This window comes from Myotis daubentonii, chromosome 8, assembly GCF_963259705.1.
Source record: "Myotis daubentonii chromosome 8, mMyoDau2.1, whole genome shotgun sequence".
NCBI lineage: Eukaryota > Metazoa > Chordata > Mammalia > Chiroptera > Vespertilionidae > Myotis > Myotis daubentonii.
Window position 1 is genome coordinate 62,791,779 of NC_081847.1, and position 14,036 is coordinate 62,805,814.

A 14,036-nucleotide genomic window follows, 5' to 3' on the forward strand; every position below is an offset into this window, starting at 1 on the left:
GATTTTTAATATGACAGTGTTTCCATCTCTAAAAAACACGTTTCAAAAGTAGTAGGGAGTGGAGAGTGACTCCTCTATCCTTGCCGTTTGGACATAAAAGGCATGAAAGATAGACTTTACCAATAAAAAGAGTTTTAAGAGATTCCTTTAACTATTTTTAACTCAAAATGTAACAAGCAGATTTTTGTGCAATTCCCCTTAGGCACAGACTGTGTGCAGTGGAGAGACCGGAAACCATGTGTCTGTTAACTGGAGGAGCCCCCACCCCAAAAACTGTGAGCATCCAGGACAGGACTGCTGGGAGAAAAGGAAGGCAGGACAGACTCTGATAAACAAGCAGGCAAACAAATTAATTATGCAACTTAGACATGTCTGAACTTGGGCAGTGAATCTGAGAGGCCGACTGTGCGTGAAGGGTCATGCTTAACTGCCACAATCGCCAGCTCTGATCGCCCCCAGCATTTCATAAAACTTTCTAGAAGCTGCTGTGGTAGCAAAGATACCTCTGGTGTAGCCAGACTCCCTGCTCAGTCTGGGTTGTGGTTACTGTGGTGTTCGAAGTTCAGGAGATAGGCACCACTTACTGACTCACCTGGTCCTAGGTGAGAGGTGCAGGGCAGGTGGAGTTGTCCTCCCCAGATGACATAAGCGCCCAGGGCAGAATCCCGGGGAACTTGCCGCCAAGTCACTCCACTGCTGCAGCGCACATGCTGTGTTGCTCCATGCATGTCCCTGGTCTGTCCTGCCTCTTCACGCCAGGCAGAGTTCTCCCGCCCACTAAACCCCTTCCTTTATCCCACTGATCAGCCCAGGATTCCCTCCTCCCCTTTTACCTGAACAGAGGAGCTACAGGGTCAGCTTGCACAGGCGACCCGGCTGCATCAAGAGGAGACAAAGAAATTTATACACAAGATCCAAAAGGTAAATATGTCACGTGGATTTCAGCACAACCATGTCTCAGACCACAGAGCCCCTCCAGAGAGATGACAAGATACGTTTTTTTAAAAATATATTTTTATTGATTTTTTACAGAGAGGAAGGGAGAGGGATAGAGAGCTAGAAACATCAGTGAGAGAGAGACATTGATCAGCTGCCTCCTGCACACTCCCTACTGGGGATGTGCCTGCAACCAAGGTACATGCCCTTGACTGGAATTGAACCTGGGACCCTTCAGTCCACAGGCCGATGCTCTATCCACTGAGCCAAACCAGTTAGGGCGACAAGGTATGTTTTAAAAGAACGCTGTCTGACCTCATGGGCTGGAGGTCGTATGGAAAGGTCATCCAGTCCCACACCCAGCTCAGACACTCATAAAGATAACTGTCTTCCTTTCTGTTCTAAAATATGCTTTTCAATATTTACAGTGTGGTCTCAGGGAGTTCTTAATATCTAATCTAAATTTCCCTGCATCCAGAACTAGCAAAGTAAAGTAAAATAAGGGCCCTAATGCAACTGGACATGAATGTGTGTCCAACAACTTTGGTGAGGTGTCCCCCAACACCCCCAGGGCAGAGGAGCCTCCACGTCTCAGGAAGTGCAGGAAGGTGGGACAGCAGAGGCCTGCAGGCCAGGCAGTGGAGGAGAGGTCAGAGGGCGAACCAGGAAGGGGCATTCCCAGGAGGCTACAGATGAAAGGACAACTCACCCTAAATCGTTGTCTTCAGAAAACGTTCATTAATTGAGCTGTGGCTTCATTAGCTCTTCTAGCTATTTTAGAATAAATTGTTACTGGCTAATTATCCTTTATCCATTAGATCCTCTCCCAGGGCGCCCAGTAGGAAGGATTCGCAGACACAGGCACTCCTTGCTGGGGCCTCCCTGAGGACTGCCCAGTCCCTGATGCCACCTCAAATCTGTAAACAGATATGCGGGCTCAGAATCGCCCTTGCTGCTTTCCCCCCCTTGTATTCTCAAAATATACTTATATTTTTATTTTTATTTTTTTATTGGGAAAGATACTTGTACTTAAAAAAAAAAAAAAAAAAAGTTGGTCTTGACCAGGGCACCGCGATATTGTAAAATGCATGTCTAAGGTATCCAAGAATTTAACTCATGGGCCCCCACGTTGTTCATGGTCCTGCTCATCTAAGTTGGTCAAACCTGATTAAGGGAGCGCCTCTGCATCTCTCGGCTTGGGGAGAGCAAAGCTGAGTGCTGAGATCTAAGTGCTCTGCCAACCTCCAGCAGCAGACGCACAGCCCTTTTAAACGTTTCACTGATAGGTCCAGTGTCACATATTATTACAAAAGGAAAATAGTTTCATATTACCCAAAAGGTAAATTCCTATGTAATTAACCTTTTTTTTTTTTTTTTTTTTTTTGCATCCCACCAAAAATCCTGTTTGAAAATGAGTTTATTCCTGGAGATGCTGCTAGCCAAGTGGCAGGGTCCCAGGTGCTTCTAGTGCTTGTATTGGGGGGTGAAGAAGTGTGTGGAAGAGGCTCCCAGACCTTGGCCCCAGGTGGTGTGGTGTCATCCAGGCTTGTTCTGAGGGGAAGGGAAGGGAAAGAAAGGGGTCCCCTAACACACCCCAGGGCAAAGCAGCCACTCTCCGCCTGGGGAAATGCGTGGAGTCTGGAACAGCGGAGGCTGCAGGGCAGGGGAGGAGAGGTCAGAGCGAGCCAGGAAGGGGCATTTCCAGGAGGGACTAAGACAGCGGTTCTCAACCTGTGGGTTGCGACCCCTTTGGTGGTCGAACGACCCTTTCACAGGGGTCGCCTAAGACCGTCCTGCATATCAGATATTTACATTACGATTCAGAATAGTAGCAACATTACAGTTATGAAGTAGCAACAAAAATAATTTTATGGTTGGGTCACAACATGAGGAACTGTATTTAAAGGGCCAGAAGGTTGAGGACCACTGTGCTAAGAGAACACCCCCCAGTGCTGCACCTCCTCTTCCTAACACCCCATCGCCTCTGGAGTGAGTACCTGCCAAGAGCTAGGCGCTCTGCACAGCATTTCCTGTTAACCGTTTTGTAACTGAGGATGTAGAAACTACCAGAGGCAGTTAATGGCCTAATGTAAGTTGAGAGCTGGATTTCCAGTACAGTAGGCTGCCCCTTACCCACTCTGTGCCGTCCTTGTGTCCAGACAGGGGAGAGAACAAGGGTGGGACTTAGGGCAGCTGAGCTGCTGAGTTGAATCTGCTAGAAGTGCAAACAAATCTGGTGCTAGGACAGTAGCCATGCAGTCATTGCCCAGACCAGGGACCTCCCTAGAGCTGCCTCTGCTCTTCACTGGCCTTCAGCACAGCCACATTCATCGGCCCAGGCAGTGGTAGTCATATTCCCATGGTTTCCACAAGCTAACCTAGTACTTTAGGAAAACAAAACAAAACCCACTGCCTTGGTTTTGGGCGCAGAAGGGAGTGTTAAATTAGGAGAGGACAGCTGATAATGATCCTAACCCTTTTTTCACCCCACTTCAGCTACTGTAGATATCCTTTTTAAAAAATATATATTTCTTTATTCATCTCAGAGAGGAAGGGAGAGGGAGAGAGAGATAGAAACATCAATGATGAGAGAGAATCATGGATCAGCTGCCTCCTGCACGCCTCCCACTGGGGATCGAGCCCACACCTGGGCATGTGCCCTTGTCCGGAATAGAATCTGAGACCCTTCAGTCCACAGGCTGATGCTCTATCCACTGAGCCAAACTGGCTAGGGCAGACTGTAGGTATTCTTGTGCCCTTGTCTGTAAGATTAAGATTTTATTCATACCCTTTTGCTTAGTCATTATTGACATAGAGATGGAAAACATTTCTTTTTAGCAGAGCTTTTATTTCCTTAAGTCTTACCCACATGTAATAGGAATGTGAAATCTTAAGCGTGAAAGTGGATGTAGGTTATGGACATGCTTCCCTGTTTGCTCACCACCATGAGTGGAGTACTTCATGTTTGGAAAGACCGTCTGGAGGCCCCAGTTCTCCTTCGCAGGCTCCCTGTGGGCCTCTTCTCAGCTTGCTGTTCTCTGTCAGAGGCTGGGGGTTGGGAGGGGTCAGAGGGCCCAGGAATTCAAGGGGACGGATTCCTACTTCTTCCCCCTTCACAGTTGCAGTGTGCCTTTGTGTGCAAGCCCAGGTGCAGAGGCAGGTGGAATCTGCACTTAAGTGAGCTATAGCCATGCATCCAAGAAATAATTTTCCTGAAGGCATCCCGAAGCTTCTAAAAACACCAGGGGAGCCGAAACCGGTTTGGCTCAGTGGATAGAGCGTCGGCCTGCGGACTGAAAGGTCCCAGGTTCGATTCCGGTCAAGGGCATGTACCTGTGTTGCGGGCATATCTCCAGTAGGAGATGTGCAGGAGGCAGCTGATCGATGTTTCTCTCTCATCGATGTTTCTAACTCTCTATCTCTCTCCCTTCCTCTCTGTAAAAAATCAATAAAATATATTTTAAAAAAAATAAATAAATAAAAATAAAAACACCAGGGGAGACTTGACCATGAGAAATTATAATACCTGACCTTGAAATAGCACTTTCTTCTAAATCTGAAAACTCGGAATGTTTTATAAATAGTGAACGTCTCAAGGAGTTCACCAAACTTCTGTTGGTTTCTGTTTCAGGCACCATATGCAAATTGGTATGGATTGAATGGCAGTTTGAAAAGACTCTTAGTTTGGTTTGGGTGGCACATGGGGATCGCTGCTTGTCACACTCCCTTTTCTTTGGTTCCAGATGGAGGAGGATCACCTCTACGCGCTGAGGTGGAAGGAACTGGAGATGCACAGCCTGGCTCTGCAGGGCGCCCTCCCGGAGCGGACCTGGAGTGATGAGAGGAATCTCGTGCAGCAGGAGCTCCGGTCCTTGAAGCAGAACATTTTCCTTTTCTACGTCAAACTCAGGTGGCTGCTGAAGCACTGGCGACAAGGGAAACAGATGGAGGAGGAAGGAGAGGACTTCACTGAGGTACCTCCACCCGGAGAGTTCACGGGGAGTTCACTGTTATTTGCATCGGTTTTGTTCTTGACCCCCAGGCACTGCTGTGCCCCTCCCCGCTGCACACAGTCATGTTCTGTTAGTTCAGATTGTTTTGTCAAGTCTGCTCCAGGCAATGGAAATGCAATGGGTTGTCCAGTTATATACCAGCCCGAGGGTTCTGGTCTGTCCTTTGACCTCGTTGCAAGAGTATATGGGTCAGTAACTCCTTTCTGCAACAGCGTTTTGCTGCCATCTCTTTTGTTGCTGATTTATAAATTTATTAAAATGATCACCCTGCCATCCCTGACTGTCTCCCTCTACCTTGCTAGTTTGTAAAACCTAGTTCTAAGTTTAAATTTTTATTCCTAAATGTCAGAGCCCACTCTGCCAGTGCAGTTTTATAAGGGTTTCTTCTAAGCTCCGGGTGGGTCACTTCCTTGCTGCCTCTGAAATTTGTGTGTGTTCTCCTGAGAAAGGGAACATGCCTCCATTCCAAGGTTCATAACAGAACCAGAACAGTTGTTTGTTTTCAGATGGCTCTGTATTGATTAAGCAGAGTGGCCGTGAGCTCTCTGTGAGTGCGGGCTGGTATCCACGCTGCTCGCCACTCTGTCAGCTGCTTCAGACACTGAGCATGTTGGTTTCCTTTTAGTCCCCAAAGACCTTGCAGCTGCTTTTCACTCTAGTGAGCAGGGTAAGTAATTTTAAGTCATCCTATGATTGGGAAGATACGGTGATCCTCTTTCCTCAGGGTGAAGAAAGTCTTCAAAAATTAATTCAACCTGCTCCCAAATATCCATGACAGAAAACCATCACTAAGCAAAACCTAGAAGTAGTTGTAAAGTTTCGTCAATACTTTGGACTTTTTCCTCTAATTTAAAACCATAACTGTAAGCAATAATCCTATATAATAAAAGGCTAATAGGCAAATTGACCGAACGGTGGAACAACTGGTCACTATGACGCACACTGACCACCAGGGGGCAGATGCTCAATGCAGGAACTTCCCCCTGGTGGTCAGTGCACTCCCACAGGGGGAGGGCCGCTCAGCCAGAAGCCAGGCTCATGGCTAGCGAGCATAGCAGCAGTGGTGGGAGCCACTCCCAACTCCGCATTACTCAGACATCCCCCAAGGGCTCCTGGACTGTGAGAAGGCGCAGGCCGGGCTAAGGGACGCCCCCGCCCCCAGAGTGCATGAATTTCATGCACCAGGCCTCTGTAGTTTATAAATAGTAAAATGTCTAATCTTTTCTAGTAAACTGTACTTACTAAACTGCATGCTATTTAAATGGAGAACGTGACCAGTGAGTGAAAAGACCATCATGAGCATATTAGGGGGAAGGGCTGAGAAGTGAAGAGTTGATAAAGCCCATAAAATGGGTAATTATCCTCCAACCATAAAAATCAGACTGCTCAGCAGAAGGATTTGGGTAAAGCTGTGACCCTCTTCTCTTGCTGTTTTCAGAGTGAGCACCCAGAGCTCTACCCCAGGCCTGGGGAGCTTGGAGTCCAGGGGGACCCAAACGGGGCCAGCCCAGACCGAGATGACGATGGTCCAGGCTGCGGCTCTTCGGTGGGGGAGCATTCTCCACACTCCCCCGTGCAGATCGGTGACCACGGATCACGGCTCCAGCCTGCAGATGGAGGGCAGCTCCACGGGCAGGTGGGTGCCGAGTCCCAGCCCCCCGTGCCTCCCACACCTGGGAGAGAAGACTCCAATCTGTGTCTGTATCATTTTCCATCATGGGCCGGTGTTCTGGGGAGCAGCAAACGTCTCTGGCGGTCTGTGGCTGCCTGTTGCTGTAATTTTGCCTGAAGTCACATCATGAAGGCTTTTAAGCTGATGTCAGCCTGTTAGTTCATTTGGCTTACACGTATAAATAAGGACCACAGAGGAGCAGATTAGCTGTGTCCCCTGAAGGCCAGCGAATGTGCCGCAGACAGAGAAAGAGAGAGTATTCTGTAGAGTGGTCTGAGGCCATATAAAAGCTGACCGTTCTTCCAAGGAACGAACACTGAGTGCCACATGTCCAGCATGGAAGGAAAAAGGAAGTCCAGGGCATCTGTGTGGATGTTCAGCTGAACGGACACTTGAGAATGGCACTAATTTGGTAATATAATGGGTAAGGAGGAAGGGACAAGTACTTTTTTGTTGTTGTTGTTAATCCTCACCTGAGGATATTTTTCCCCATTGATTTTTAGAGAATGTGGGAGAGATGGGGAGAGGCAGGGAGAGAGAAACATTGATTGGCTGCCTCCCGTACATGCCCCAACCAGGGCCGGGGATCAAACCTGCGTGCCCTTCCTTGACTGCAATCAGACCCGGGACCCTTCAGTCCACAGGCCCACGCTCTGTCCACTGAGCTAAACTGGCCAGGGCTGGACGAAGTACTTTCTAAAAAATATCCCCAAACGTGTAAAGTGTTTCAGGTTCTTTTGGGGCCACCTGAAATATAAAAATATTTGATGACACTTAAAAAAATTAAAGAGGTGGGATTTCAGTGTAAATATTAAGTAATTATTAGTGTTCCTAGAGGCCACATTTATTAATTATTAAACAGATAGACCTTGCTTAGTAACCCAAAAGATACTATTGCCACCATCCAAATTTTTTTGCAGTTTTATACGAAACAGCAGCCTTGGTGGGCTTGGAGTGTTGAGACCTTGCGAGGCACCAGTCGTTAAAGCTTCCTCACTCCCAGACTTCCTCTTCTGAGTCTTTTTGGACCCTATGTTGCTTCTCTGAGCGTTCCATAGGACAGAGCCTGAGGCCCCAGCCCTGGACCCTGGCTCTGGGGTGAGGGGCAGGGCCGGAGTCACTCTGGGAGGGCGGGTGCAGCTGCAGCCGCTCAACCACAAGCATATTTGGGCACTCCCTCTGCAGGGACGCCACAGCTGCAGCCCCTCCCTCAGCCCTGAGCCTCAGAGGGTCAAGCGGGAGAGGCTGTGTCAGCACTTGGCCTCAGATCCAAGTGACAGAAAGTGGATGTGTGAGCACAGGCCTGGGGAAATGTGTCCTTTCCCCCTTACTGCTTTCTCTCCATATACAAATAAGATTTTTACAACTGAAGAGCTCTCTCTCTCTCTCTCTCTCTCTCTCTCTCTCTCTCTCTCTCTCTCTCTCGTTTATTGTTTGTTTAATCCAGACACATTCAAAATGGAAACTGAAAGAATACTTTTCACCTGAAACAATTAAACTAGATTCTACTAGCCTAAGATACCTAACACATGACAGCAGTAGAGATGATAATCATTGTCCTCTATATCTACTAAAGCAGAGATGGAAAGCCAATTTGGTTGCAGAAATGTCATAAGGATAGACTATTATCATTAAAAAAAATCAACAAATAACAGTAATGGTAAGACAACTGTTTTTACTCTGATTCACTGGACAGGGGACAGTATGTTAAAATTCCACGGGACTGGAGGTGAACAATCACCACGCAGACTCCTCTGTGTGGTGTTTTAATGATTTATTCCTGGTGAGCAAAGACGGAGGCTGAAAGACTTTGCTCTAATTTTCTATTACCCTGAACACATTGGCCGTTACTTTTGGTGCCAAGCATTTTTCATGAGTGGCAGGACAATATCCTGGATTTCTAACAAATACATATATTTGGGAGGGGTAAGAATTTCAAGTACTATACATTAAAAAGCATAAAAGTGTTTTAAATGGGAAAAAGAAAAATCCTTAAACCCCCAAAATGGAAACTATTAGTATCTGTGTCCCCAAAATATATGCAATGTGTAAGACTTTCTCATGGAAGATCTCATTCAAAGGGAAAAAAGGGACAGATTTAATTTTACTTATATTGCCAAGTACATGAAAAACAAAATATGTGCATCATTTGCTAGTTTACTAAATAGCAAACAGTTTTCACAGTTCAGAACCAGTGTGCTACTGCGTCAAGTGCGTATTTGTTTTTACCAGGAGAAGAATGGAGATGCCTTCCAGGCGAACAAGCAGCTCTCAGTGGTCACACTGACGAGCTGTTTTCTAGGCACCCCCACCCACCCTTCCATTTCCCCGACTAATGTGACTCAAGAAAGAGGCATTTTCAAAGGCACTTTTAATTACAGTGATTAGGAAGTTCGTCATAATGCCAGAGTCCATGGGGAGAATTTAGCTCATGGGATGAATTTTACAACAATGACTTAGAAAATAAAATGCTTACTTTGCAAAATAATCCTTTAAAATCTGCCAGTTTTTTTTTTTTTAACAAATGTTATTTATTTTAATGAAGCTGGTACAGATAATGTCCACTTAAAACCCATATCCCAGGCCAAAAAGTACAAATAAACTAAAAAAGAGCAGTGTTCCTTTGTACCCACTTCTACTCAAATAACTTTATTAACTGCCAATGAAAATTAGAACTTCCTGGGATCTTCTGACAAGATTTTTCTCTACTCTTAAATGCTTTTTCTCTAGTCTTCATTCTCACCGTATCTGTCATCTTGACTCCAACCTCACATTCCTCTTCTTTGGGTCCAGACCCTCAGATTGTAAAAGTAGCTTCAAGTCAAGGAAAGGTCGTTTTCCATCTCCCCCTGAAAGTCATAGTCCAGGAGTGCGGCTAACCCATGCTAGAACCTCGGGGCCGGGCGGCAGTCGTTCTGAGCACCTGCATTGGCCGACCTTATTGATCACAAGCCTGAAGTGCACGGTCCTGGAAAAGGCGCCTCCCTGCTCACACGTGTAACATTTCAAAAGGACAGGGCAATGCGGCGGAGGCTGAGGCTTCATCACCCAAAATCAGCACAATGAAAACCAACAATAATGAATAATGGGCACCGGAATGCCCATTGCCAGCTGTTTAAAAGAAACCGGGTGCCAGTTTTCAACCCATTTTGAACACTACTTTACAAAAGAAATATTTTTAAAAGTAAAAAAAGTTTGAGAGGGAAAAAATAGAAAGAATATCTAAACTGTTGAATGACCCCCTGTGTGTTCCTGATAAACTTCAGTCACATCTTCTTCCTCCGTTCCCAGTTCTTCTGGAGTGTGATTATCAGCAATCCTCTGACCTCCCCAGAGAAACCCGCGTGAAGGCATTGGACTCCCAGTCTTCGACAGTATGAATCTTTCAGTGCCTTGAGATGTGTCGTCATTTTCACTTTGAAGTGAATCTCAGGGCTATCCTGTCCAAAGACTGAGTTTAATGTATTCTCCTTCCTTCTTACCCCCATGTCCTTGTGAAGGCTTTGCCTGCTGGACGGACATGGGGATGGTGGCTTCGCGGGGGTCTCCTCCGCACAGCAGTGGCCTAGGGTAGAGTGAACCTCGCCCCAGGGTTTACAAATCCGTCTCTCTTCCCTACAGCACAGCACTGTTGCCGGACCAGTTTTATTGTTTAAAAAAAGATATTGGCCACCAATACTATAAAGTATCTGTGATGAACTCAAATAGTATTTCTTGATTTCCATTTAGCTGAAAACCTGCTGCACTAAGATCATGTGTTGGGTGTTTCTCACATGCGCGTCCAAATGCTTTGGAGAAGAAGAAAAAAATGTAACATCTGGTTTTCTAAACCAGAGTCATGGAATATTTACCCTTGGGGTGAAAACTGATGTAAAGTCACTCAGCTGGAACCTCGCATTCAGTGTATTTTAATATCATCTCTCCTTTCCTCCTCTTCCAACGCTGATTTTTTAGATCTTCCCCGTCAAGTGGTGAGGGACCCATGGGTTTTTCACTTTGTGCAGCAGAGGCACGTGGATGGGCTCCCAGGGTAGAACCCAGATCGTGGGAATCAGCTCTGCCTTTAATGGACCCATCTCTCCATAGTCATTAAGTGCACACTTGCCATCCGCCCAAGGACAGAAGATGAGTGAGCTCCACTGTAATCGACAGCTGGCTCCCTGAGACTTCCCGTAGAAGGGTTGCCGCTCTTTAGTGGCCTGGGTATTAGCTGGGCAGCCTGGGTGTCTTACAGAGCTGCCGAACAGAGCCACAGCCTTTCCGAAACTCTGAGAAACCCCCCTCCCTGCCCCCCAAGGTGATAAGCAGAATGAGGAATGAGGAATGAGGAATGAACTTCTTTCCCAAGGATAAACTCACAAGTAACAAAATTTCCTGGGCCTTGATCTTTAATTTGTGTCATATTGGACATTCTCCAAGTTGAACACAGTAAATGGCAACATTGATCACATACAATGAGGTAAAAAAAAAAAAATTACATGTATTGAGTCAACCTTGGAAATAGATCATGAAAACCATCAGGTTGGAAAGTGGTTGGCTGTGCAAATGCTCCCTGTTGACTGGTCTTTGGCTGTGCCATCTGCAGCAGTGACCTGATTGTCCTTGCGAACGGTAAGCTTGCCTTGTGGCAGAGCAGAGGCTGGGAGTAGGCAAGGGCATGTTAGATAGTTCTCATTGAGCTCCAGGATGCTTGCCACTTGCTGCTGTGTTAAGCTCTCGAGACTAGCACCGCTAAGGATATGTGCATTTAATATTCACTAGTAATTCCTGAAATCAAGGTTTGTTTTTAAACAAGGTGACTAATAGTGCCAGAATTATGACCCCATGTTTCCAGCAGCCAGTCTTCCAAGATGCGGATTAATTTTTTAAAAAGAGAAGTTACTTTTTCATTCAGGGATGTGACATACTATTCTTTATTAAAGCATCTAAGTATAAACATAAGGAATCTAATCTAAAATTAGAGCAGGATCTGATGCAGTATTGTTTCATATTAGTCCTCCAGTCTTCAGCGGGGGCTGGTCGCTGAAGAGCCTCACTCAGGACCGAGTGGATCCTGCTCCCTGGGCCTTTGTCACTGATCCAGGACTCATGTGAAGCTCAGGGGCTTCAGGGGCTACCCTAAAAGTAAAACTCAGCCCTTCTCCTGTAGCCAGAGCGCCTGTGGCTCCCTCAACCTCTCAGACTTCGACTCACCAGTTGCCCAGCTACCCACTTCCTGGCGGCCCCTCTTACTGCTTTGCTCCAAATGCAGACACTTCCAGAAAGAACACCTCTTCCAGACAAGGCCTGAATGTCAGAACTGTGACATGCCCTGGCTTTCTTTCTTTTCTTTCTTTTTTTGTAGTAAGAAAACTCTCTTCTTGAGCCTCAATAGCTTTTTACATTTTGATTTTGTATGTTATGCCATGGTTCATTCTTCAGACTCTGCAACCTCATATCCTCACCTAGGAGTCATGCAACTCTATATAAAAGGAGCCAGATCAGAGCTTATGATTATGAATCACTTTATTTTTGCTGTTTACTTTTGTTTGTTTGCTTCAGTTACTGCTGAAGGTGAAAAGTCACAAGGACTAACGGGGATTTGAGGAAGGACTCTCTGCCCCAGTCCCACCTCCCTGGGTTAACCTGGGTGTGCAGTGTACAACATATCTTGATTTGCATCAGACCTGCCCTGGTTTCTTTGAAACCTTTGACTGGTATATCTGGGTTTATAATGTATTAAATATATGTCCATTAGTTCTTTCATACACCCTCATTTATACTTGGGAAGCTCTCAGTATAAATTTTGGCCTGCAGGCACAGAGCCCTCATGGCCCAGATCACCGAGTATATTCTCAGCCAGAGGAAAAATGATTTCTTTACATAAATGTGTCTGTCATCTCTGTAAACCTCCATCAGAGATCATATTTTCACGCCAGTCTTCAGTGACTCAATTGTCTTTTATCTGTGGGAGGATAATGATTTTAGAAAAGAATCTTAAAATTAACCTGAATGTAACAATGAAAGTAAGAATAATAACTGGCTTACATATTAAAACGAGAGGCCCAGTGCACGAATTCGTGCATGGGTGGGGTCCCTCAGCCTGGCAGGCAATCAGGGCAGATTGAGGCCAGCCAGCTTTGGGGGAGGGACTGCGGGAGGTTTCCCGGCCATGGGATGTTGGCTGTAGGAGCACACAGACCACCAGGGGGCAACTCCTGCATTTAATGTCTGCCCCCTGGTAGTCAGGGTGTGTCATAGCTACCGGCCGGTTGTTGGGTCATAACAGTTTAGGATTTTATATATATATAGACTAGTAGCCCGGTGCACAAAATTTGTGCACTCGGAAGAGGGGAGGGGGTCCCACAGTTATTAAACATTTAACGGCACAACACTGACCACATTGGTGGTGGTGGCGGTGGTCTTGTCAGAATGTGTTATATTATGCAGATGAAAATCTATTTAAACAGATTTGATATAGATATTTTCAAAGATGGAAGAATTGTCCCTGTCAACTATTTTAGTTGATTCATATCTTCAGTAATTGTCATCATTGCAAAGTTTTCAGTCCGCACATGGATTGCTGGATATAATAGGTCATGCGCTGTCCCTGTCCTTTGTAGCCTTTGTTACCTTAAGGACTCTAGTTTTCCATTTATATGTTTAAGTACCAACCTTACCAGCTTAAAAATGTAAGCTTTTAACACTGCTCTCTCTGTTCTGTATCCTCCCGATGAAAAGTGGAGTTGGGTTGCAGCACAGGAGAGAAATTCAGAAGGGGACTATTGAAGTAATGACTACAGTCGGAGAAGAGGGAACCTGTTTCCCTGGCCTCAGGCGCTGGCGCCTGGACCAAAGGTGGGCGGCTTCTTCTTCTGCGGGCTTCTTCTTATGTGCTTCCAGGGAGGGCAGTCAGTTATGTGTCATGCAAAAATAGGCATCACCAATCGCAGAAGCCAGGCGCAGGTCAGGGAAGCCGCAGCCGGGGACGCTGGCGGTGGCTGCTTCCCTGTCCACGCACCTGGCTTCTGTGATCGCCCCTGCACCCGGCTTCTGCGGTCACCGATTGCAGAAGCCCGGTGCAGGGCAGGGAAGTTGCGGCTGGGGATGCTGGCGGCAGCCTCTTCTCTGACCCGCACCTGGCTTCTGTGATCACTCCCACACCCGGGTCCAGCGGTCACTGATCGCAGAAGCCGGGTGCGGGGCAGGAAAGCCACTGCCAGGGACGCTGGTGGCAGCTGCTTCTCTGCCCACGCACCTGGCTTCTGTGATCACCCCTCCACCCGGCTTCTGCAGTCACCGATGGCAGAAGTCGGGTGTGGGACAGGGAAGCTGCGGCCGGGGATGCTGGCGGCGGCCACTTCCCTGCCCCTGCATCCAGCTTCTGCGGTCACAGACGCTATCTGTGTCCGCTTCCCTGCCCCACCCCCCAGACT

At 46.8% G+C, this 14,036-nt stretch overlaps 1 protein-coding gene and 1 pseudogene across 5 annotated transcripts in view; one reads left to right on the forward strand and one right to left on the reverse strand.

Moving 5' to 3' along the window:
- MTCL1 (microtubule crosslinking factor 1) overlaps positions 1 to 14,036 on the forward strand; it is a 120,900-nt gene that overhangs the window by 78,333 nt on the left and 28,531 nt on the right. For all 5 annotated transcript variants that reach the window (XM_059706607.1, XM_059706603.1, XM_059706604.1 and 2 more), the window contains 2 exons: positions 4,680 to 4,910; positions 6,388 to 6,585. In XM_059706607.1, coding sequence (XP_059562590.1) covers positions 4,680 to 4,910; positions 6,388 to 6,585 — 429 coding nt within the window. The remainder of the gene's footprint in view (positions 1 to 4,679; positions 4,911 to 6,387; positions 6,586 to 14,036) is intronic.
- Positions 9,759 to 10,143, reverse strand: LOC132239775 (small ubiquitin-related modifier 1-like; annotated as a pseudogene).